Source organism: Hippichthys cyanospilos, chromosome 4, assembly GCF_059441005.1.
Source record: "Hippichthys cyanospilos isolate Australia breed blue-spotted pipefish chromosome 4, RoL_Hcya_1.0, whole genome shotgun sequence".
Lineage (NCBI taxonomy): Eukaryota > Metazoa > Chordata > Actinopteri > Syngnathiformes > Syngnathidae > Hippichthys > Hippichthys cyanospilos.
The window spans coordinates 6,608,908-6,634,970 of record NC_142372.1 but is presented as its reverse complement, the minus strand read 5'-3'; the positions used below and the strand labels follow the sequence as shown (position 1 = coordinate 6,634,970).

At 39.8% G+C, this 26,063-nt stretch overlaps 2 protein-coding genes across 3 annotated transcripts in view; both read right to left on the bottom strand.

The window, feature by feature from the left end:
• The window catches only part of adcy7 (adenylate cyclase 7), a 40,708-nt gene extending 36,772 nt beyond the window's left edge, over positions 1 to 3,936 (bottom strand). For both annotated transcript variants that reach the window (XM_088412800.1, XM_088412802.1), the window contains exon 1: positions 3,827 to 3,936. The gene's annotated coding sequence lies outside the window, so the exon portion shown is untranslated. The remainder of the gene's footprint in view (positions 1 to 3,826) is intronic.
• Positions 3,937 to 4,344: 408 nt separating this feature from the next.
• On the bottom strand, positions 4,345 to 25,961 carry tent4b (terminal nucleotidyltransferase 4B). The gene is made up of 12 exons (XM_088413695.1): positions 25,202 to 25,961; positions 13,206 to 13,329; positions 11,907 to 11,953; positions 10,997 to 11,117; positions 10,473 to 10,580; positions 10,276 to 10,404; positions 9,481 to 9,694; positions 8,949 to 9,075; positions 8,190 to 8,293; positions 7,790 to 8,028; positions 7,317 to 7,463; positions 4,345 to 6,227 (listed from the first exon to the last, which is right to left on the bottom strand). The coding sequence occupies exons 1-12, from the start codon at positions 25,657 to 25,659 to the stop codon at positions 6,078 to 6,080; spliced, it is 1,968 nt and encodes a 655-aa protein (XP_088269821.1). The 5' UTR covers positions 25,660 to 25,961; the 3' UTR covers positions 4,345 to 6,077.
• Between the last annotated feature and the right edge of the window lie 102 nt (positions 25,962 to 26,063).

Here is a 26,063-nt window from a genome sequence, read left to right as displayed (position 1 = left end):
GGGTCCAGGGTCTTTCCGGTCACCTCAAGTCAAATGGGATGGGCTAGCAAGATTAAGCAGAAGCCAAAATGGATGGCTCTACTTTTTCCTCAGTTTCTCCACCAATTTTTAATATGGCTCCATGTATATACATGGTTAATCTCATAATGGCAATAGTGCAGTCAACGTCTGCGGTTTGGCGGTGCGATGCGATCAAGTGCCATTAGCAAAAGCCTCTCCTCTCTCTGCAATGCCTTTGCTGTTGCATTTTCCCTGTGAGACCTTTTCCTCGCCCACTGTATCATTATTACCTAATCTGCCTTCAGATGCACTAAAGGGCACGGAATGTGTTTGAGTGGAGACACGCACTCAAAACAAATCAATTATTTAAAAAGCACAAAAGAAACCATGTTTGCCATTCCTTCAAACGCTTGCATAGTGTTCAGCGTGTTATTTTTCTGCATTTCTTGTGAAGTCGTTACAGAAGGGCGTACGTGGTGCTAAAGGCTGAATGGACTTAGCAATGTGGGAAAGCGGCCTACGAGAACAGCTGAATTTTAGTTAATCAGAGGCACCTGAAACATCTGCCAATTTGGCATGAGATTCAGTGTGATTGGTTCATTTTAATTACGGACAAAATGTTATGAGAGGGTTTGCAAATTTATGCAACCATATTTTATCTATTTTCAAACTGAGATGTACTGGTTATAGTTCACATTACTGCATGGGAAATAGTTTAGAGAGTATTTATTATGGTCAGATTTTGTTTTACCATAAAAAAAACCTCAAAATTCAAATTCCTTATATTCATCTTAAGGTCACTTTTCCCTCACCAGTAAGACAATTCAGCAAACAGGCAAAACCGCACATTATTACACATCTAGTGCTTTTTTGATCTATTGTAGGTAATAGTACACTAATACACTAGTACATTAATAAAACTTAGAAGTAAACTACAGTGCTGCATTAGTTTGTAGACCTAATGTGTCAAAGTCCTGGCTCAAGGGCCGGATCAAGACCACAATATGTTTTTCTATGGCCCCCGGGATGATATTGATTTATTATTAGAACTGGCCCACAGGCCTACTTCAGTATGACGGTCAAAAGTGTTTCACAGACACCAAGACCATATTTCCCACAATGCAACGGTGGCGCGCCTGAAACAAAGGCTACAGAAGGTGGAAGAATTTAAACATTACTAATGGTGCGCCCTCCACACAGACAAGGTTGGCCAAATACTTTGCAATTAATCTTTAACTCACTTAATCTCAAAGACATATTTGTATGTTTTTTTTTTTTTTTTTTAAGAGTCCTGGCATTTAATCCCAGATACTCCTATATAACACTAAGTTTTTGTCTTTTTAAGTTTTTGTTTTTCCAAGTCATTGGCTAAAGTTGAGTCATTTAAAATAATCAATTACTTTAGGTATTCAAATACTCAAGTAATCAATTACTTGAGGTAATTAAGCACCGAAGGAATTCATTATGTAATGGAAATGGTAATGGGAAACCATTTAAGTATTGTCCACATTTAAGTAATAGTACTAAAGTAATTACCGGTAATTACATTAGCACTTTAGTACCTAACGTGATTGATTACCTTACCACTTGAGGTACGAACGTAATTGATTACTTTAGTACTAAAAAAAAAAGAAAAAATGTATAAATGAGTACCTGGAATTGACTGTCTAGATTTGAAAAAAAATAAAATAAATTAAGCATTTGGGATTGAATGAGTTAACTGCTGGGCTGCACTAGTAGAATGCCTGTCTTACAACATTTTTTATACAGCTATTTCCATTTTAACCTTACAAGTAAACTATCGTGCTTCACTAGTCACATTAATAGGCCAAAGCCGCCCATTAGTCGTCATATTGCACATTACTGTACAAGGTTTCTGGACGCTACTATCAAAAGAACCACTTGTACACTTTCCAGTACAGCGCGTGGACCTTAAGCTGTATATCAAAACAATGCTCAACCGGCTTTCCACACCCTGCAGTTGGCTGGCGACCAGACCAGGTTATTACAGCATATCATTTGTATTCTATCGCAGATGCTAAACGTGAAAGAGAAGCGGTGGAAAACGGGTGCTTGCGAGAGAGGTGTTTGGCAACCAACATGTTATCACAGAAGAAATCGTGTGAGCATATGAGGAAGGAAGGAAGCAGTTTAGAATCAAACTGCACTAACTTTACACACTCTCAGCGGACGCAACATTAGGTAGTGGAGCAATACAGCGAAGTGGAGACTGTGGAGTTTAGTGTAGCAAAAAGAAATGTGGTTAGCGCGTGTCTGTTCTGAGTGAGAGCGGCAAAGAACCAGAGCGCTGCAACTTCATGGAGAATGCGGAGTAAAGCACTGCAACCACAAGAGAGAACGAGGTTATGAGCCAGTGTGGGGGTTTTTTCCCCATCATTTTTAGCCATCAGATGTTACCATGACATGGCCATTTCATTCAAGAGGCAACAAAGAAATGGACTGATGTAGATGAAGTGGAGACTGCAACTTTAATACTAAAACATACAAAGCTAACTTTAAGGTTGCATTTTTATTCATGTTTATTCATGTCATTTGCAGCAACAGATCAGCTGGATGAAGTCGGCGTGCATTCCGCATTTTATGCAAAGTCGGTGACCATAAATTAATGGATAGATTACTAGTTTTGAAATATGTCAATAAAAAATAAAAAAGTTCAACATTTTTTCCATTGATTTAAAAAGGCCGATTGTTAAAAATGCCAGCAATATGTCAATTTTACAAAAACAAAGAAGACAATTTGCACTGGTAGTATTTTAGCAAGAAGATGACATGATTTGCCTGAGCAAGCCACTTAAATAATCTGGTGAGACAGAACTGGCCCCTGGGTCTTGAGTTTGGCACCTGTGGTTTAACGCATTTACCATCATCAACAAAGTTTAATTTAGAACAACTATTAGCTTCCGTGAACTTGCGTGTTTATAGTTGTCATTTCCAGCAAGCATATTTGATCAGTTGGATCGAATCGGCACAACATTACAAAACAAATTAATTATTTTTAAAATTAGAAGCTAGTTTCCAAAAAAAAGGCATTTATTCACTTTATTTTAAATGGGGGGGGGGGGGGGGGGGGGGTTAAATGAGTGCAATATCCCAATGCTACCAACAAAAAAAATTATGAAGACAATTTGCATTTGTACTATTTTAGTCAGAAGTAAGTACGTGCACCTAAGTTTCCTGAGCGGGCCACATTAAATGAAGGGGTGAGCCAAATCCGGCCCTCGGGCCTTGAGTTTGGCACCCGTGGTTTAACACATTTGTTATAGTTATAATTTATCTTAAAAACAGCTATTAGCTAACATCAACGTGTGTGTTTGTCTTGGTCACTTTGAAACATGTAATCACAACTGTTTCAGTATGAAGGAATTTTTTTATTTTTTATTACGTTCTCCCAAGCTGCCGCATCTTCCCAACTACTGAACAGGCAATCAGTAAACTCACTCAACACCTGTCAGTCGGACATGAACAGTGACAAAACACAAAGAACCTCAATCAAGTGGAAATTCCCCTTTGAGTCGTAAGTTGACACAGCAGCCAATTGTTGCCGTTAAAACAAAAGATACAGCCTTTAGAAGTTCCTCTTTTTCCGTGAATTAATGTTGAATTGCCTAAATTGACTAGCGTTTGCAATGATGAGCGCTTCGTCGGCGCAAATGTGCTGAAACTTGACGTAACCTCAACATTAAAAAAAAGAGAAAAAACAGATGTGAAGTCTGTGAAAAGACGTCGTATTTAACGCAAAACACATAAAGTGAAGAGGAAAAAAATAAAAAATAAAAATAAAAAAAAAAAGAGTTGGAGACCCTACCATGTCTTCCACTGTCACCGATGCGACCTGCCGACGTATGCTTTCGAAGTGACCCGGGAAGGTGTTGCCATCGTCGGTCTTCTGCGTTGCGACGGAGGGTGTCCTCTTCGTATGAGCTTTCGTGTGTGAATGACAGACGCTCGCCCTCAATGTGGAAACGCGCGCTGCCTCTTTGGAATCCCAAGACCCGCCCCCTCACGCCTGTCTATCAAATAGAACCACGCCCACTCCAAAAACAAAACCGGAAAAAACACACACACGAAACTGCCATTTTGATTGATTTCATCAAAAATGTTTTTTGTCCTTTTCGTCTATTTACTTGCTTCTGAAATTAGCGAAATTGCCGTTAACAATACTTAAAAAAATGTACAAAATACATTCTTTTTGGACAAAAGAAAGTAAAAACGCAAACAATTTTGGCTTTAGTTGTAGTGATACCCAGAAATGGCAGTGATTGCCCAGAACGGTTGTTAAATATTAAAGATGACCCTAATCCTAAGAATCAATAACTGACGACATTGTTTGTTGTTGTTTTTATTGCATGAAATTGGTGAAAAGCAGCAAAGACAATACAGTCGGTACAGTTGGGAACCTTCCTCGACATCTAGGAAGGATTGTATTTGCTTAGGGACATTCACACTTTACACGGCCAACTTTTTAACTTTTCACGAGCCTCCAACTTTGTCCGGTACTACTATTATTAATATAATCATATATCCATGTACTTATATACCGCAAGTGCTTAGGTACTGCATTTAAACCTGGTATAATATTGCATTGAAAATGGCTGCCAAGATTTTTTAAAATGGAAAATACAGATGCTGCTGGCTGTGATTTGGCTGATAGAAATAATAACAAGAATATATTTATCATTATTGATTATGATGAATACGTTTAGAAACTGTAAAGTTGAACATTTAACTGCAGTACAAGCCCAAAACGTTTTTTCAGAGTGGGGTACTACCACCACCTACAGGTTACAAGTTTGTACTGTAATGCGAAAAGAACTGAATTTGGGAGATTGTTTTTGAAGCAGATTTTCACAATTTTGAAGGGAGGTCTGGTGGTATTTTAGGGATCATCCAAGTACTTTTCGTTGCTTAAATTGCAAGGAAGAAATGATCGTGTGGCGGTTTTTATGTGAGCATGATTGGAATAATTGTTTTGAATCTCAAAAAAGTCGACCAGCCAGATATTAAAATTCAACAGAACACACACAAAAAAATTCTTAAGGACTCGTAAAATGGTCTCTCACACTTGTCAACTTGGTCACAACTGCCAATAATAATAATGAGGAAGAAAATATATTTGTCTTCATTGTACCTGAATAAACCTCCCCCACATCACAGCATATAAACATATAGCCCCCCTCAAAGGGTTCATAGTGTGTATATTTATCCATATATTCATATACTATATTCATATAGTTCATAAAAAAATAAATACATTTTACAAATACACAAATTTGTCGCCACAATTGTATCTCTATCATTTTTAATGTATATATCGCAATAAAACCGTGTGAATTCAGTTCCACCTTATAAGGCAGGGTTCCCCGAATGGTGTGTGTGTGTGTGTGTGTGTTGGGGGGGGCTATTTTCTTTTGTTGTGTTTAGTTTTTAGTTTATGTACAGCATGTGTTGCACAGTAAATTTGTGTTGAGAAAACATTGGGGAAACCCTGGCATATGTGGAGACGTGCGATTACCATAAAGGTTAACAGACATGGACAGTAAAAAAAAAAAAAAAAAAAAAAAGGATGCTGATGATGATTGGTCATGTTGGCATGGCAATGGAACGCCCGTGGGAAAAAAAAAAATGCGGGTTCATTTTTTTGTAAAAAGATCATCTTATGAAACAATTATTTTTTTCTTTTTAGTGTTTTTTTCCTATAAATTGTCCTTTGACCTGTTCAGACATAACAACAAAAATCATCCCCCCCAAAAAACATGCATAAGTTACACCTCAATGCTCATTAAAAACAAATCTTTTTTTGTACATTTGAAGCTGTTTCCACTTTTTTTTTTTCCTTTTCATAGAAACCTTTTCCCCAAACAGCAAAAGTTTGTGGTGTATTGCTCCAAAAGGGAAAATTCCTCTCCTGTACATCAGGAGGCGCTAGAGGCAAAAAGAACAAAAGAGTGCTGGCTGGCAGAGAAAACTGCTCGTTGTTCTCCTTTTTTTTTCATTTTTTTGTTTTATGTTACCTCCTTTCAAGAGTCAAGGCTGGGCGGGGGACCAAGGCTACTTCCCTATCTGCAGAGTTCCTCTGGTGCAGAGTCTCGCACATTTTTCCTCTTCTTGCCGTTGCCCTGGTGGTGTGGTCGGTTACTTGGGTGACTTTTGCTGTTTCCGGAGGAGCGGGGGGAGTTCTGCTGGGCGCCCTTGTGCTGAGAGCGAGCCTGGAAGGTAGATAGAGAAGGGAGAAGACATATGATAATTGCCTGGAGGCACTGAATAGATCACAATAACACTGAATTTGGGTGGGAATGTAAATTTGTTGTGTACTGTACTGCTGGGGGCCCGGGACAAACGGATCAACTCGGCTAAGTGCACCATAGAAATAGCTAGAAATAACCTGCCTTTTTTTAAGTAAAACAAAATAAAAGCAAAAGCCAGAAGAGATTTGAAGCAAGTAGCTTTTCAGCCAGGGCCAGACCAATTAATCAAACATTGGCCAAATGTTCAATATTTGCAAGTAATTTAATTTTATTTTAACTTTATTTACTCTATTTACAGCAGGTGTGGGAAATCTTAATTTTTACAAAGAGTGATTAAGGGTATCAATTCAAGTAAACTGTGCAAAGAATCGATCTGGATGTTATTACTTTACAGCAAACCCAAAGTGACAGTTTGTAAAAGAAAATATATAAAGTACAAAGTGCATTATACATTTAGCATTCGTATGTGAAATGACACCAATTTAACTAATAGTAATGTAAACACACAAGAAGAATTATTGTCCACATAACTTCATTAATTGCGCCATGCAATGCATTCTGCAAACAGAATATTTGCACACACTTATGTCTCTAGAACGTATTCATTTTATGCATACTTTGTCATTTTACAACTATATTTTTAAGACTTTTTTTAATATGCTTCACGGGCAAACTGCCTCCTGGTTGCTAGCCCCCTCTCCCATGAGAAAAAAGTTGCAACTTATATTCAGGTGAAAAAAAAAAGGTAGTATAATTCTGCATATGATAGACACCTATTGAAATGCATAGGGAAGAGACAAATGCTGTTTTATTTATTTTACTAATTAAAACAATGGGCCGATTAAACTTTTTTATTCTGCCACAAATCGGTACTCGCTTAAAAACCCCATAATGATTGGGCCCGGCTTTCAAGAGAGTTAAAGATGCGAACTACTAACCCATCATGGCTACTCTGCTTTATCAGAGAAAATAGTAATTAAAAGTTTCTGGAAAACTCCTGGAGTGTTCTTTCAAAGTCTTATTTAGCTTTGTCACGTTAGCGGAGCACACCTTTCCTCCCTTGTTGCCTGCGGGTGGAGTGCTGGTCGTGCGGTTCTGCGTCCGGTGATTAGTCACCACGGCCGACTTTTCTCTGTGGACACTGGCAGCGCGACCCGACTGCTGCTTGGCCGTCTTGCAGGGTGTGCCGTCTGAGTCCTGGTAAAACACAGTGTGACAATGAGAAGTTCTAGTGAGCAACTGCAAATAACGGAGGATAGGATCTAAAACCTTCAATTCAGTATTTAACTCGAGTCTGTGGAAATATGTCCCAGGACTTGAAAGGAAAATGTTAAAAACTACGTTTGGGTACTTCAACTACCCATATTGTCAACAATGCTTTTAAAAATAAATACGTAAAATACCCCAATGTTGCCTCTTGTTTTACCCTGGATTTTATGCATAAATGTTTTTGTTTTGTTTTTTAATAAAAAAGTATGTAAAGCCCAATTGTACTGCAACTATGTTTGTGATGAAGGACTGACCCCATCACTGGAGCTGGAGGACGTGGTGGAAGGCGAAAGCGGGGACGAGGATGGCGACGAGCGCAGGGAAGGAGACGGCGACGAAGACGAGTTGGACGACAAGGTTGTGCTCCTCGTCGGCAGGATAACTACAGCATTGTCATCCTCGTCATCATCCTCCTCCTCCTCCTCCTCATCATCTGCAAGATTGTTGTTGCATTTGTCCAGCTTTTGGGACTGGAACAGTGTCACATCATTCCCTGAAATAAGCACCAAAGGGATAAATGAGACAAAACTTCAGACTGTAATAACAACTTTAAAGCTCGTCTTCTTTCAAGTTATCTCCATGAGGCCCAAAGGGAAAAAGGTTTGGACATCCCTGGCTGAGGGTGAGTGCGAACATTTGTTTTGGGTCACGTACGGTTGAGCGGAAGATCCTTCGGAGACGGGCTACCCCAGTTTTTTCGTATCCACTCCCTGTACTCGTCCACCTCCTGAGTCACACGGATGATTCGGCCAAGTATGCTGCGAGGAAGGAAGAGCAGTGTTTAGACAGCACAAAACCAGAGATGAGCTCGCACAATGGAATGGAAAGGATTCAGACTTGTGAAATGCAGGCAGTAAGTTTACATGCAAAATGCTACAATTGTAAATTGGAACAAAATGCTACAATTGTAAATAAACAAATAGTTCATACATCATGTAAAACTGACTTCAAGTGACACCCTCTTAGACCGTTTTTCATCAAGGGTTAGGGTTGCAGGGCGCCATGTGTGTTATAGCTACGGACAGCAGGTGGAGTGTGTGTTGCTGCATTTACGTTATGCCCCTAAAGCTCTCACAGGCGCATGTGAAAAATTACACAGTATCCCCTTAATGGTGACATGTGACACTTGTGCTTCAGTGGCAGCTTTGGTTAGAAACAGAGCTCAAATGGGCTCTGTATTTAAATCTTCATATTTAACTCTTTGGGAATTGGAATACATTTGTCTTGCCACTAAATTAATTATTTTAATATCCATACGTGAATTTTGTTGCAACCCCTTTTTGATTTTTGATGGGGAAAAAAATAGGTGTTTATTCATCTTAAGTGTACCAGGCTATTTTCTCTTATTCCCATTCCTACTGCCACCAAGAGTGAAAGTTAAAAAACAATACATGAACACTAAGTTGCACTTACCTCTCCGTGTCGTTATTTGGGTAATATTTGGCGATGGGTGACACGGCATGGCTGAGCACCACGTAAGCGTAGTCAAACGCTTGCTTAACCTGCATGGCACCGTATGAGCTGCGGCCAACATCATTGTCTGTGGGATAGCATGATTTTATACGTGAAGACTGGTAGCAGTCGCCAAGTGCAGACAGTTCCGCAAAATTGTTGTTTTCTGTAATTTATATTGTTTCTGTGTTCGGAACATGCAGCATCCACTTCAACCTGTGGGCCTGGAAGGGGGCTCCTCCCACCTGTGGTCCCTTCTGGAGGTTTCTGATTTTCCCCAAATTGGGGTTTTTGAGTTTTTCCTTCCCCTTCTGGGAGCTTTGACAGGGGATGCTGTTGTGTACCTTACATTGAAAAGATGTCTCTGTATGACCTCTTTTCATTCTGTGAAGCCCTTTGAGACTTCGGTGATTTAGGGCTATATAAATAAAATTTGATTGATTGATTGATTGAAAATAATGGCGCAAGGCCGTAGTAATGCATAAATTCCCACCTGGCTGTAGTGGGTCCTCGATGTAGAGCATGGAGGGCCTATAGCCGTCCATCATGTTCTTCTGAACCTCGTCTTTGGCCACATAGCAGCCGCCGTCTTTTATCCGGATGCCTGTTTTCAGGTAGTTAAAATGGCGTCCGTAGAGCTCAAAGAACTCGATGAGCAGCACGCCAAAATTGATGTTGGGGCTGCAAACGTCTTCCCTGTAGTGGAGCTAGTGGAGGGAAAACAGAAGAACAATGTTCGAGATTGTGAATGGTGGGCCTGATGGATTAGGCTAACAACTATCAAACTGGTGGTCTTGGAGCCATAACTTGGCGATCTCCAAAAAAATATCAACCCATTACGCACATTGTTTGGAAACAGGTTCAGAACTATAATCTGAGAGGCGTTTTTTAAGAGATACTAAACTTCTTTAGCCATTTTCGGCATCGAAACTTGACATTTCATCTATAATTTGCAAAGTAAATTATCAATACATTTAATAACACATATTCCACCTTACTACTGACTGAAAATGGTGTCATATGCTCAAACCTCAGGTAATAGCAAATCACGGTCCATGAGTTTTCTGGGTTTAGACACGTGAAGGTCGCAATCTCAGCCGTGATTGGTTATCTAAGCAATGAGTATGTATTCTGTCATTTTCAATAACCAGGTGCCAAAAAGTCTGTGTTTTGTTTTTTTTAAGTTAGTAATTGTGCATTGACAAAATAAGAACTTTTTACTGCTGAAAATGGCTAAGCAAGTCTAGTTTATGAAACCCTGTCTTGGTGTGACGGCGTGTTAACACACCTGCAAAAAGCTGACAGCCATGAGGAAGAGGCTGTAAGAGCCGATTCCACCAGTGAAAACTTCATTAAGGTCCCTCTGCAGGAGGAACTGCTTGAGCACCAGGACCAGATAAGGCAGCACGGGGTATTTCTGCACAGTAGGAATATGATGTTGGCACATCTCGGTGACCTCAAAGAGGGCTATTAAAGCAACAGTACCTCTTTAAATTCCTTGATGAGGCATGCCGCTTTGACGCCACTCTTCACGTTGAAGCTGATGTCCACCTTGACCTCCGTGTCGTAGTCGGTCAACTTAATGATTGGCACCTGGAAAGATATGACACAGATGATGCTGAGAACTACAAAGACAAATTATAACAGCAAAAATAATAATCTGTCCATCACCACGTTCACCATGTAGCTTTTAACTTAAGGACTTTATTTTTATGATTCTAAAAAACATTCGTCCAAACAATCCAGAAAAAAAAACGCACCGATATAAAAGTCAAGCAAAAACAATGCAGCCCAGTTCAGCTTTACTCCTCCTCTTCCAAGGAAAGGAAACGGAGTGCTTGTAAAATACAGATATGGAATGTTTTGCAAATGGTCCAACAAGGCAACGCCATAACAGCTCTATTGGACTGGGAGATCATTCCTTGGCGTTTCCTTGTCTGACAACTTCTCAGTGGCCCTTATTTATAGAAGAAAGGAGAATGGGTGTCACGGGGGTGCTCAGGTTTTACCGTGGCTTTGTCCAGAACTTTGATGGAGTTTTTGTCGGCCACGTTCCTCTTGCGGAGGGCCTCTTCCAGTGTCCAGAGGGGGAGTGTTTCCCACTTCCCGAATACCACCAAGTCGATGTCACTGTGGAAACCGCACAACATAAACTACATGTTCACTTCAAGTCAAAGACACACACACAAAAAATAAAAATCATCGATAACTTTTCATGTGTTTCATGATACATCAGCTCAGCAACCAAACAGACAGGATTAAGTGAGTGTTTTGCTTTTTATCTGCCTTTTTCTAGTAATTTAAAGACGACAGAACCAAAGGAAACCGGTGATAGAAAACAAGGAAATTGGAAGACAAGAAAACATATCTCTGTTCCTGCTGCGCAATACAAAAATGATGACAAATCATAATAGACAAAAAAAAAGAAAGAAAGATAGTGTAAAACACTGAGAGAATAGCTCTTACGTTTTGACCAAACTTCATACTGGTGGAGGTGTCTTTTAGGGAATGCCTTTACTTACGCTGTCTGAATGGTTTGATGGATGCAGCTGTTTTACTTAGCAAAAGAGCTCAGTGAATAATCTTGTAATGCTTTTTTTGTGTAATAGGCTATAGTTTGGCACATAAAAGAGGGGGTTGATACATTTTGGATATTTTTTTTTATATTTGCATGACAATTACAAACATAAATCGCAGGCAAACGACTGCAAGGATGTTCATTTTACATTTATGTACATTCTGTGCATTAGAGGTTAGAACATTATTTGTCAAAATATGCACATTCAGCAATATAGTTTAACTATATACCGTAAATCAGGGCATGTGACTTATTGTACAAATGTAAATTTAAAAAAGGAATTTAAAAAAAATCCTGTAGATATAATAGAGGCTAAATTATGTCAAGTGTTGGTGACTCACCTTGTTGGCAAATAAAGGCCCGTGCTGAAGCTTCCAAATACCTGCACCTACAAAGCAACGACATATTTATACTACATTCATCACAACAGATGCAAGTATGCAAACTTTTTTTTTTTTACATTTAGATCGCGCTCCACTCCCACCTATTCCTGTTAACATGTGGAGCATGTTGTATAAATCAGAAGTGACAATAACGACAAAAAAAGAACTTTAAGTCTTTAATGATCTCATCCAACCTTCCACCTTTTAAGCCTCCTGTTAAGCAACACACGCTGCTGGCTGAACACAAATAGGTTTTAAGCCTTCTCCCTTAAGCCCGAGAATAAAAATGTAGTGTTTGTGTGTGCACGTACGTGGCTAATCCGATAGCAGTATTGTGTTTGTGAATGAATGAACTCGGGCCAACCTGTTGCCCTGCCTCCTAGAGCCTGTGTACAGCAGACAGACTTGTGCCGTGTGAGGAGAACGAGGTGATCCACTATGTTGAAGTAGCTTTGTAGCTTAAAATGTAGTCAATCAAATTTCTTTCATTGCATTTCATCTGTAGTTGCTGTTGTTTGCCCCGTGACAAACGGCCACCAGCGGCCACCAAATTGTGGAATTTTCTAAAAAAAAACATGGAATGAGCACTTCAAAAACTAGCCAATTGAAGAATGGGTTTAGCTGACTAGGAACAAGAGGAAGAACTGAAGAGAATGTTGGGAAATAATCTTATGCTGCTTTACGGACTACTTTGAAGGTGCTTTTTGACCAAATTTTGTAAAGCTGGTGTACATAAAAATCAAAAAGACCATTTTTCACTTCACAGAAGGCTCTATTTCTCCAGATCACATCATTCGCTTTTCAAAATTCAATTTAAGTTGCATTTAGGTTGAAGTGGCCTTTCCAAACAAACTACATTTTGAAAGTTTCATTTCTTAAAAAAACCTGCCACGTTGCTACTGTGATGACAATGGGTGGTGCCAGAGTACACCTACAAAGGTCTTGAGTCACAAAGCACACTATTGCAATCACCAAGCAGCCATTCTATCACGAGTTGACACGGCGGGGCACTCGCTAGTCACAAGAGACGTTCATTGAGCACAAAATGTCTTTACGCTCCTAGTAAAGCACTACTCTGCAGCCAATACGATGCTGCATCCAGATCTGAGGCACGGCTAGTGGTTTTGTCATTATTTTTGTCATTTCTAGCCACGTATCTTCAAATGTTACAATATTGCCACAACCTTAGTCAAAGGGAGACTAAGGGTAAGAAGAAAACAGGTTGCTGCAGTCCAGTGGAGAGTAGAGCCGCTATACCTCAGCACTTGGCCAAAGGTTGTAGATGACGCCCTTAATTCTGTCCACCACCTCCAGCCTCATCTTCTCCTCCTCCGGCCGTGGTGAGATGTACGCGTAGAAGTCTCGAATCTCTTCATGTAAGCTAGACGACAATAAAACATGAAATTAAATACAAGCTATTAATAACCAAATAATAATAAAATATTAATGAATCACTTTTGTATAAATATTATTAAGAGTAGAAAAATAGTCAAAAGGGATCAAAATGTCCACCCTTAACAAATGACGATGAGAGATTAAAACAAGGTGAAAATCAGTGATAAGTTTATGAATGTAACGACAAGAAGCTCAAGTTTCAACCTCTCAGAAATAAAGGTAGAAAACTGCTCAACAGGTCACATTCCGCAAGCACAGAAAAAGCCACACGCGCTCATATGTGCTGACCTTTACTCATGTTGCAAAAAGTTAATAATTTGTAAAAACAAAACAGGAACATGCACATATGACAACGGAGAATGTGCGGCAAAGACCCGGGGCTTATTTTGCAAACAAGCAAAAATCAAAATGAGGAATCCCAGCTGTGTCCCACCGGCGGTGTCATGTGGCTGCAGCGCCGGGGGCATGCGTCCTTGAGAACAGGTCACCCTGCCCGCATACGCCGACCTCTTTCTCTGGCTGCCTTTATCTGCAAAAATGGGAGGCGCGGCTGGAAAAACAGGCAGTGGTATACTGCTCTAAAAAGACATAAGCGCCATAAAGGGCAAGGCTCATGATCGGTGGGTTATGGACTTACTTGAGAAAGGTTTGGAACCAAACAGTAAGCTGGTTATGTGCGAAGAGCACACTCAAAAGTTCAAATCAAAGTAATCAAAGCCATCGATGGATCAATCAAAGTAATCAAAGTTAAAATCTAATTACAGAAGCAAAGTTTGCAAATGAGTATTAGCTATACCCCGAATGTTATCTTCAGATAAGCGGCACATAGGTGAAAGTTCAGAAATATTGCCAACATGGTGGCTTGGCTATACTAACTGACGTGCAACTTGGCGGCTTGGGAATGCAGACCTGCCATGTCCAGTAACAATACAAATTGGGCTTTTACTTTGTCGTCATGGGCTATCAGTTTTGTCTTACGGTGATGGGATGTTTGACAACTAGTACCCACTCACCAAATCACAAAGCCCAGGTCTCCATGGAAGCTATACTTGTCATTGAAAAGCCAGATATGAGATGAAAAACATCCCCTCTGAACCAGGATTTCAAACAAACAGTAGAAGTGAACGTTAAGTGTATTGTAATTCGTGATCTATTGTGATCCATTCCGACTAAAGAATGTAAAAACGCATAATAGATCTTTAAAAAAAAAAAAAAAAAAAAGCTGAGGTTGTGCACTCAAAAGCCAACAGAAACAATACCCTTATTTCTGGTGAGGCTCATGGAAACAAAACAATTTGACCTTTAACCCATCAACCCATTAACTGAAGCAGAGGACAAAGTATTGAGGGCATCCACTCAAACAACAATAATATTCATTCTGATTTTGGTAAGCAGATGGACTTGTTTTTTGTTTTTTTTATCAAAACGGTTGGGAAACTGAAGCAGAGGACGAAGTATTGAAGGCATCCACTCAAACAACAATAATATTCATTCTGATTTTGGTAAGCAGATAGACTTTTTTTTTATCAAAACTCACCCATTTCAAAGAAGGTCGTTTTGTGATTTACTCTTTATATTTGTTTTTATATCACTTTTTTTAAGAGAGACAATTTGTTTAGTTTCAGTTTTATTTTGTGTTGTATCATACGTATGATGATACCATAGTGAAAAATAAAGGAATATATAAGTGAGCGAGGAGGAAAAGAGAGACTATGGCTATGTTGACACTTAATTCTAAATTCCGATTTGTTTCTGAGATCATTCACATTTCAAAATAAAACGACCTGTATGCGAACTGCGTGTGAACGCAAAATAACCCCAAACTGTCCTGTTTGCGTAATGAGAGCCCACACAGTGGGCGGGGTTAACATGAGTGTTGATGGAAGTGCCACAATGGAGAGCACCTGGTGATATTGAGATGGCTGTCATACCAGAGGCAGAAAATTTTCAATTTGTTACAAGTCATGAGTAAATTGAGGAGCTGAAGGGTGAGGTTTTTGGCGGTGCACTTTGTGCAGGTCCTGCAACATCTACAAAACACACCTCCCTCTGTTTCTGTCTCTCGCTCTCTCCATTGAGTTGCATCCACCTTGTCTGTTATTGTTGCTTTGTTTTTTCTAATTTGATTACACCTTTTTAAGAGGAGGATTGTGCTGTTAATCGCTTGTTGGTCACATGCGGGTCAGATGAGTGCAACCTGGCTGTTCGAACTGAAGTCACATGACAAAATCGTTCAAGCATTAACATTATTCTTCTATGTCACATTTGACTGATGGTCAAGCAGAGGAACAACTCTTCATGAAAAATCAATTTTCCATTATATGTCTCCTTTTATACAACAATCTACAGTATAACCCATAACAGCCTATTTTGAAGAGTAAAAATCACTTTTACTAGCACGCTGAGACAGCCGATTACATGTGTTTGCTTTAAATAGTCCAAAATTGCGAGCTGGGCAAAACTCCAATGTAATGACTAATCCCTTTTTATTTTTTTTTCCTCTCTCCCCTGTGCAAAGTGCAGTATCCTGCCTTCCATCAAAAGCCCATTAGGTTTCGTTTGACGCTAACTGAAAGTCAACAGCTCCACTCTGCATGTTTACAACATATAGCTTTTGGGGCCAAAATCAAACAGCACAACACATTCGTACATGATGCTGGTTTATATAATATTAAAAACAGTAATATTTTTAGCTGATTAATTAATGGCTTCAGTAATGTAGTAATAAAGTGTCTGAGTTAACAGAGCTTAACTGTATCTAAGGTTTCATTCATAAGTTTCATTTCCCGGTAACTGGGACAGGCCACGGAAAGTCTCCTCTCCCACACAAACTCCTTGGATTGAATTACAGGTCCTGTAGCCCCCCGGCACCCTTAAGCCGATTAATCACACTTGCCTGGATTATCGTAAAGTTATGTAATCTTTTGCAAAAGATAGTGTGCTCCTGGGGGAAGGAAAGGGTGTTTCCAAAACACTATTATGCTCCACTTGATTGCTGTGAATGTTAGCCTTTCTCACAGAATACTAATTTTGCACAAAAAAAACAAAAGTGCTATTGCAGAGAATAAGTGATTGCTAGCCATTGCTCCGACAATGTGTATGCTCTGCTGGGTACAATTTAGGATACCTCCCAAAATGGTGGTTAATGCAAAAATGTTTTAAAAATGATTAGGGCTGTAATCAGAAGCTAAAAACCACAGTAAGTACTTTAGTTTTAAGGTGGCGATTCGATTTAAACTTGGTATAGTAAAGGCAAAAAAAAAAAAAAAAAAAAGGAAAATAAAACATTTTAAACCTTTTCTTGTAATCTGTTAGGTAAGTACTTCATCAATACTTTGTCTGCTTTTTAGAAAAACACAAGAGAAAATGTTTGAAGAGTCAGAAGCATTATGTTATTAAAATACAGTGTACCACTTAAATTCAACAGTGCCAATAACATATTGTAGTTAGCTGTAATGACCTCACACCAGAGGCTGAGCTGCAATGCGTTTGTTTACAGAAAACCCATGTTAGTGTGTTGAGCCAAATTCCCTCTCACCTAACTCGCTCCGTGTGCGATTTTAACACTTTTCCACCAACCAAAACGTTCCGTACCCAAAAATCCCAATGTAAATCCAAAATAACATGGGTTTTGAGGTGCAAAAAATAAAACCAGTTTGAAATGAATTTCAAGTACGGTAAAACAAGTGCTTATGTTTGACTAGCAGAAAAGATTACAATGTACAACTCTGTGTTAATGATGAACTGGTGCATGCACATACTTATCTAGTAAGAAAGTAGTTTTCAAATGGGGACATGTGAAGGCACTTTAGGGGGTATGAGATTTAACAGGGTTTCTGGAAGAATCAGCAAATGTACATTATTGCTTTTCAATCCCGTGACAAGATCAATACATTTTCCTTTTCAAATTAAGTGGAAATGAATTGGAATTTGAGTCAACTTTTCCAGCACACGGCTCAGAAATAAAATAGATGATTTTACACAATCTACTGGAGTTGCTTGAGAACAATATGCCTAGAGATGTGTCTACAAATGCAATTACAATGTTAAGTAAATCAGACATTTGTTTTTAATCTGAAAATGCTTTGCCCTGGTAAATGGGTTCTGAATTAAAAACACAAGTGGTAAATCATTGAAAAAAAATTGATAGCTAATGATTTAAGACACACTTTAAAAAAACAAATAAATAAAAAGCAGCACATGCAACTACAATAACAAAAAGTGCCTCTTCTAATCTGTAATGACATTGCAGTCTTTCATTTTCTTCTTAGCTTAGTTTATCTGACGCCATGACACTATTTTGACCAATGTGGGCCAACTTTTGCGACCTGAGACTCACAAGTGTCACAGGACACTGTTAGCCTAGACTTCGAGGTGAAAGAACCGTATATGGCAAGGTGCTTCTTTAAAAACGGGATGAGCATAAACAAGAAGCAAGGAGGTGTCAATGTCTAACAGATGGCAGATCCATAAATGTTTAATCCATGAACTGATCCAAAGTGCTAATTGTTGGCCAAAGGAACCCATAGCACTAGCTCCTGTTACATGAGCACGTCTTGGTGTTGATCTGGGACCGTTTTCTGCTATCAGCACTTGATTATCCAACACCTCAGGCTCAGAATGGGAATTTAGCATATCCATGTTTTACTGCAATAGTTAACGGCAGCAATAAAGGCAAATTGCTGACTCATGTTTCTGTGCTGGTATGAATGGACGGAGTCGCAATAAGATGCAAACTCACACTTGATGTGCAAAGACTTTCATTGTTGCCATAATGAGTAGCCTTGATGGCCATGCACTCAAAAGCCAATTTCACCTGAAGAAAATTGTCGCCAAGCCATTGGAGAAAATAAGGTGGGTGCAGTTTCACGCACGCATACAACATCGGACAATTTGGAGATGACTTGAGTGTCCACTGACGATGTGACGTTGAAAATACTTTCGCTTTTAGTATAAATGCTGAACTCTGGGCTACAGCAAAAACAAACCACTTTCAATACAGAGATCACGCAAAGCTGTAGGATCAGCACAGCAACAAAAGATTGAGACGCCTTTATTTTTTTACATATGATATGGCCATAACATGGTGCTCTTTCTTAGAAAGACACTGTATCTCACAATCATAAAAAACAAGCTGTGTGTCTATTTAGGCATAGTGTATGAGAAGAAACTGACTAATGACATTTGACTTGTTCTGAAAATGATTATTTATTTACAAACGGTGATGTATTTGTTCGGGTTTCTATTTAACTCAATGTGTGCCTTAGCGACTTTCAGACATCACTGGAATTAAGTAACGTATGGCTGCATGGAGCTGTCAACGTGGAGTCAAGATTTTTGATTGGCAAGCTTGATTGATCCGTACAGTACTTGCAAGTACGTTCAAACTTGCAAATACATTTGGATGTACTTGTAATTGCATTTAAATGTACTTGGAAGCTTACTTGAAGGCCGGTGAGAGGCTAAATGCTAAAAATATATCATTTTGTCACATCACAGGGTTCTGCCATTTATGTAAAAGTAAAAAATAAACACATTTTTAAAGCATTCGGCACACGTTACACCAATACATTTAAAAAAATTCTAAGTAAGTAATAAGCGGGCTGCCGATACAGTGTCTGCCACTGTCGCAAGTACTGATACCTTGAAATAAGGCTGCGATCAGCACTATACGGATACCTGGTATTGGCACTTGTGGCACTCATTCCTGGGAAAAAAATATATTTTTAGCATTTTACCTACAAATACATTTGAAAGCATTTGCAAATACATTTGAATATATTTGGAAATGCGGTTGTACATATTTGCAAGTACACTCAAAATGTTTGCTAGTTGTTCAACTGATTACTACCCTAGAGCAGCTCCAAGTTTCGATACATATCTTACATACAATGACAAAAAAAAAAATAAAAAAAATTGCAATGCTTGTGGGACTAGATGACACAACGTACACAATTAACTTTAATTTATTAATGATTTGAGACAACAAAGGCTTTTTGTTACATGATTGGTGCGCTGGTTGAGTACGGTGTAAAATATGTGCTCTGAACAAAAGGTTGGGTAACACCCTACTCCTACTATAACCACCACTACTTGACAATGCAGACGGCATGTTACCCTTCACTCTACAGCAAAATACTAGTAGACCAAATCAGCGAGGTGGTGCACTCCATTCCGCCACAATTGCTTAGAGACATGACAAATCAATTCCGCACACCCTTTACGACAAATTCATCGATTACAATACCCCATCTCTAGTGGGCAATAAAACAGGAAAACAATCAGCATGTGTCTGGCCCCTTGGGACAAAAAGTGCGAACGCTGCTCGCTGTATCAGTGTTGGGTTCATGCAGGCTGGATAAGAACCACAAGGAAGACCTGAGTTATGTCATGCACATGCATCTTAGACTGAACTTGTGGCAGCAAACATGTGAGCGGGCAGGGCTACACAACCAGAAACTAAGGCACTAAGTATTTAGTAATTGACAGTGACACATTTGTGTACAGGAGCGTTATGGGTGTGCTGGTGCTGTGACAGCTTGTAATTAAACCACAGGCGCTTAAGTGATTAAAAGTTTGGTTCGTTAACCCAGGATCACTAGGTATCGTTTCACTGCCTCCTCTTCAGCTTCCATTTTAGACGCTGAGTCAGACGTGAGTAAATTATGGCATGTGGACCGAATATGGCCTGCTGTGTCGTTTATTCTTACCCCTGAATAGTTTTCAAACACTTTTGAAATGATTTAATGCTGTTTGGATTTTTTTATACCACACAAGCAGGTGTTTGCTTTAATCACCAGAAATGTATATGCCACCAATACCGTGTGAAGTTGCATGTCCTTTGTGGAACCGTTTTGCCCTGAGATTTAATTTTCCACCAACTAATCTCCGGTGATCTACAGTAAAGAGCCGTCATTGATATCCCAATGTCCAGCGATGGTCCAGCTTTTAAGCCAGAAGTACAATGAGACATATCGGAGAATGTGCTTCCTGTCAAGTCTCTGTATTATAGTAAAACAGGCAAACTTGAGAAAACCAGCCAAATTTTCAAAATAAAATGTACAATAACAAGTGATGAATGAAAGCATGGTCACGACAACGGTGATCTTGATAATCTCTTGCTCCCAGAGTGAGCAGCTTCCGATGTAAACAAAACGCATTGTTCTGAAATTATGTCCACAGGGTGCTGTTGTTCATGCTCAGCTGTCAATACTTGGCGAAAAAAATCAAACAAAATCAAGCAAAATCTTACGGCTGACATACTTTAAGATTGATGTTTATTTGAGGTGAATTTTTTCCGCTTGTTTTTCCCATATAATGCGATGTCATGTGGGTGACCAACAATAACTAGGAAGTCAACTTGTTGACCATGGTCAATGCATTGAGCGCCTCATTTTAGACTCTTTAAATGTTTTTACAATAATCAGCGATTTATGAATTGCCCACTTTTATCAACTTTAAGAATGTTAAAATTACATTTACAAATTGCCTATAATAGACATCATAGCTTTTACAAATGCCCACAGCTAAACAAATCAAAAACGTTTAAGGTTCTATTGCAATTATTTAGTACTGGACCTATGTTTGCAAGAGGTTTCCTTCAATTGCGCCCACTCAACAACAGCCGGCGAGAACTCAATTCACTTGAGAAGCTCAACGGGCTATGCTGACTTCCTGAATCCATATAAAGCAGATCAAATACAGAGCTATAGCAATATATGAAAAGAGGGCGGGAACTATCCTCTGATTGGACATCCACAAAGGAGGGTCAGGTTTCTGCCTCTGAATTGCGGAAGTCAAGTCCGTGCAGAGCATGTCAACACTGTGAGAAGGCACGCTGAACTTGGAGAGAAAGGGATTGAGAGAAGAGAACAAGAAAGGGGAGTGTTGAAAACAAATAAGCACATGCCTTTGTCTCCCATATCCAAATATAGCGTAGAGTCATAGACAGTCCCCGGGGAGGAAAAATATATTCAAGAATAACGCCCACCTCCACCCTCGCCTCTGCTTGCGAGGACACAAATCACATGCTGCAACGGATCACAGATTTACGACTTCATGCAACCTCAAATCACATGGAGATGAGTTTCTGGTCTGCAAATACAAAATGCAACAAGAAGCGGCACAAGAAAGGCTCGGTCCGACCAAAAACAAGCACAGTATCTCTGGCTGGATTTACTGTATATCCACATGCTTCAAGTGACACGATTGCTTTTGCACTGGAGTGGCCAAATGGAGTTAGCTACCTGTATGTGTAATTTTTTTCCAGAATATGTTCGGGTCAGAATCAGTCCTTTTTCAAATGTTATAAACCAGATATGTTTGCCAACATTAATTGGTGAGAGGTATACACCCATGTCCATCCAAAAAACCCCAAATCAATAAAAATCTGTTGTAAATCTATTCAATAAAAAATAAAAAAAAAGCACAACTACTGCTAATTTGGTCCCTAACGTCATAAAATTTGCAAAAATGCTGATTTTTTTTTCAAAGTAAAAGCAGACGTTTGAAAATGTAGCATTTTGATTCAACACAATGACAATCCCTGCACTTTCTTCCAGGACTAAGGAAATCTGAAAATAGTTTTACTTGGGAGGCTGCAATCCAAAATTTGGACAATGCTAATTCTCTAAACTATTTATGAATGATCAGAAATAACTATCAATTGACTTGGTAATCAAGTGGTTTGTTGACAAATCAAAAGTTGTACTGAATTCAACCAAAAGTCATACACACACTCACATTTGAAATGTGATTTAAACATATTTCATATTTTTCCATTCAATATGCAGCATTTTCTAGGTCAGATTTAGATGGCCTCAGCTTTGTCACCTTGCTTTAATACTACACAAAACCAGAAATGCTTTGGGGTGCAATTCTTATTGCAATTCTTATTTTTCCTTCTCAGCACCACAGGTACACTTTAAGGTAAAAATAGGACTTTGAACCCTTGTGCTGTATTTTGTCCAATCCTTTTGATCTAAGGCATTTCACGTAAAAGGTAGACGATTAAAAGACACCAGGAAGCTGAAATTCCACCCAGATGGTGATAACATGTCAACGTTCAACATGGCACAACCACTTAGTTATCACACTATGAGGAGTGTGCCATCCCTTGGCTAAAATACTGCAAGAATTTGTGTGAATTTCCTCCACATCACTCTTGCAGTATTGTAATGGTCAAGTCATTTGTCAGAGGTTTTATGTTGGCCACCATTTTAATTAATTGGAATCCATTTTTCGCTTTCCCATGACCTCCTATGGGAATTCTTGTTAGTCAAAAAACTTGACCCCAGACACGATGAAGAACCTGTGCTAAAACAATATCTCGCCACTCAGTCAAGGTTGCGCTTGCTCCTGCTTGTTGCATGTGGTGACACAAGGGTCAAAACGCAGCGTTTGACACATTGACTGATTAACATGCCGTTCTAACTATATATACACTGTACATGTGACTTACTGTACATGTGCCTTAGGCAGTATAGTAAAACAGTTTCTCCTACAGGATCTTCTACAAGCGCTATAATGATCACCAGCTGGGCAATATTCCTTGAAATAGTATAGTATTCTGTGTGGGAACCCAAATAACAACCCCACTCATATTACAGAACTGTCGAAACTGCAATTGGTTAACAAGATTGTTTTCACTTGTTTTGAACAGATAAAGAAAAATTGAAATATTTTTCACCATGTCACATAAAATGACACAAAGGTTTAGATCTGGCCTGTGGGCCCCACTTAACACACTTATGCTTTCAATACACATCAAGTAGAAGGCCCGTGAGATTTGCCGAAAGATGTCCTCCGCACATGCTGTGTGAAATGTACTGCATGTGTGCTGACGAGTGGGTGGATCATGTGACTTGTGTCAAGTATGGAGTGGAGTGGGCGGACTCGGTCGCACTGGGTGCACGTTGAGCTTATGTGCAGCAGAGATGGCCCAAGGCATGCATGAGCCAAGTGAGCACCTGCTTAAGACCCCGAGATCACAAAGCCTGGACAAAGTAGGATAACGTGATATAAAATGATTAAAATATTAAAGAAATACATAATGTTTTAATGGATACTATGACTTTTTACCATTGTCGATCCAATTTTTGTCCTTCGGTTTTGGTGTTGAGTGTTCAGTATCCCCCCCCCCAACCAGGCTTGGCAAGTTTTTGGGGAGGAAACCCTGGTCCAGAAAAGGTGTCTACAACGAATTTTTTTTGACCGAAGAGCAGATATTTGTCTCTTGAAGAACCTGACTGACCGTCCTCCTCCTGAGCCAACTGGATGGACGACTACGTGTCCTGGGCTCGATGTCAAATGTCAGAACTACTTCGTCAAGAGCATCAGAGAGCTCTGAAACGCCTTGTAAAGGGAATAATGTTCCCCAATCAATAACTGGAGATCTTTCACCACCTCATGCGTGTGTGTAAAACGGTCTCCTGTCCAATTAACAGAGCTGTAGTCAAGTCTACATTTATCGGGTCCAAGTTAAGTTTGAGTGACAAATGTAGGAGTCCAAGTCAAGTCTGAGTCACAAAGATTCGAGCCCAAGTGAGGTTCGAGTCCACAAGGTCTGTGGTCAATTCTAAGTCCAGATGAGGACAAGAGTTAACCTCAAAACACAGAAATACTATTTTTAGAACCACAGAATTTGAGAAATTTCATTACACTCAATACTCTTCCGAGATGACATGGAATGGATCATTAACCTGTGTGAAGCTAAGCCACAAACAATAATAAAAAAAAAAAAACAAAGTTTGACGTGGTTCCTTTTGTGTCTGAAACTTTCCTCTTGCAGAATTGGCAGGTTCCTTCATATCTGTTTGTTTTTTTTGTTTTGTTTTTTAAGATGTTGCATGTGTTCAATTGTTTGTAAAACCAAATTTTAGAATCCCGCTGTTGGCTGTTACATAGGAAAAGACTGCATGCTTTGACACTTGCGGTCAGTCTAACCAATCAAAAAGCTATTTTGGTAATTCGAAAGACTATTTCAAGCTCATTTTTAAAGATGTTATTATTTTTAGAAATAAAAACTTGAATTTGGTCAAGTCGATAAAAAATATTTTTGATAGTCTGATAGCAGAGTTCGAGACAAGTCTGAGTCAAATGCCAAAGTATTGTAAGTAAAAATGTTGAGTCCAAGTCCCGACCTGAGACCACTACAGCCCTGCAGTTTGTCCAGTAGTGTAACCGTCTAATCTGATTTACAATATAAATACTCTTAATTTTTTTAATAAATAAGAATTTTTAGAAGTAATTTCCCTTCACATATTTGAAAATGGTTATTGGGAAAAGTTGAAAGAAACAAAAGATCTTTTTTTAAATCAAACATTTGTCAGTTTCCCAAAAATAATCATTTCATTCTAAAAATCTAAGTAACAGGACCTTATGTTTGCATTTTTATGCAGGCTTCAGCAGAATTCTGCATACTGTATATTGATATATGTACTCTAGATTACATGCATTTTGAGGTCATTTGCACTGTTTCAAGATGACGTTAAGTAGTTTGTGTATCAGTAAAATAATTATTGCAAAATTACATTAAATTGTTCTCGGGATTCCCCGAACGTCTGAGCCAAATTTTGTGCTTTTCTAGCTAGACCTAAGCTGCTGGTTAATAAGGACGTGTTGTAAAAACGTCAAGTATTCCAGATAAACAAACTTTAAATCGAGAAGTATCGGAGATGAAACGTTGTTATGCATTTGAATTGTCAATATATCGTTGGGAAACTGAGCTTCTCTTTTCGATTAGCTAAAATCAGCATTATGTATTGAAAAATATGTGTAATATGGAGGCCCTCCTGACCGGATTGGCCTCGGGCCCTATAATGACTAAATACGCCCCCAAAAGAGAAACTTTCTCTTACCCTACGATGCCTTCCGAGTAGCTCCTGTTTTTCCACGGCGTGCCCACGTATACGTCGCGGCCCTCGGTGCCGGGGCCACCGTTCAAGAGACTGGAGTTGAATCCGAAAGTGCTCGCCTTGTTGTCCCGTTTCCTCTTGTTGGGATGCCCTTCCGCCGGGGCCCTACTGCTCGGCGCCGCCGCTCGATGGTTGCGGTTGCCGGTCTCCAGCGGCAAAAAGTCCCGCTGTTCCATGATCTCTCCGTCCCCGGTGGGACTCGTCGTCATGGTCGACTCGGACGGCCCGGTCCCGGCGGCGAGGAGGACGGCTCCTGACGCCGCGCTGAGGCTTGCTTTTAGGATGCCGAAGCTGTTGACGTGCAGGTAGCCGAGCCCTTGCGTCGTCTCCCAGATCTGCATCCACAGGTTGTTAGCGGGTCCGCGTTGTTCTGGTTGGAACCAGGCGATTCGCGGATCCATCAAACGAGAGTAGGCAAGAACCCCCCCACCCCTACCCCCGCCCCTCCCCACCCTCCCGAGAACAGCTAGCCAGCTAGCTTTAGCTCGCCTCGCTTTGCCCCCCCGTTACTTCTTCCAATTTTATCCCTCTGAGGCAAAGGCAAAACACGGCGGAAAAGCACAGAAAGGCGACGAGACTATGCGGGGACTGTTACCGTCGCCTGCTACGGTTATTAACCTTTTTTTGTGTAACCCCGTGGGGGAACGCGAAACCGTACTGTACCGATGGAGCGTTCCTACCTCTCTGACCCTTTCCTCGGAATCGTAACTCCTTCAATGGCGGAGCTTAGCCGAGCTGCGACGTAGTGCCCATGCGCGACTGGAGGATGGGCGGAGTCAAAACCGTTACGTAATAGCGTAATGCT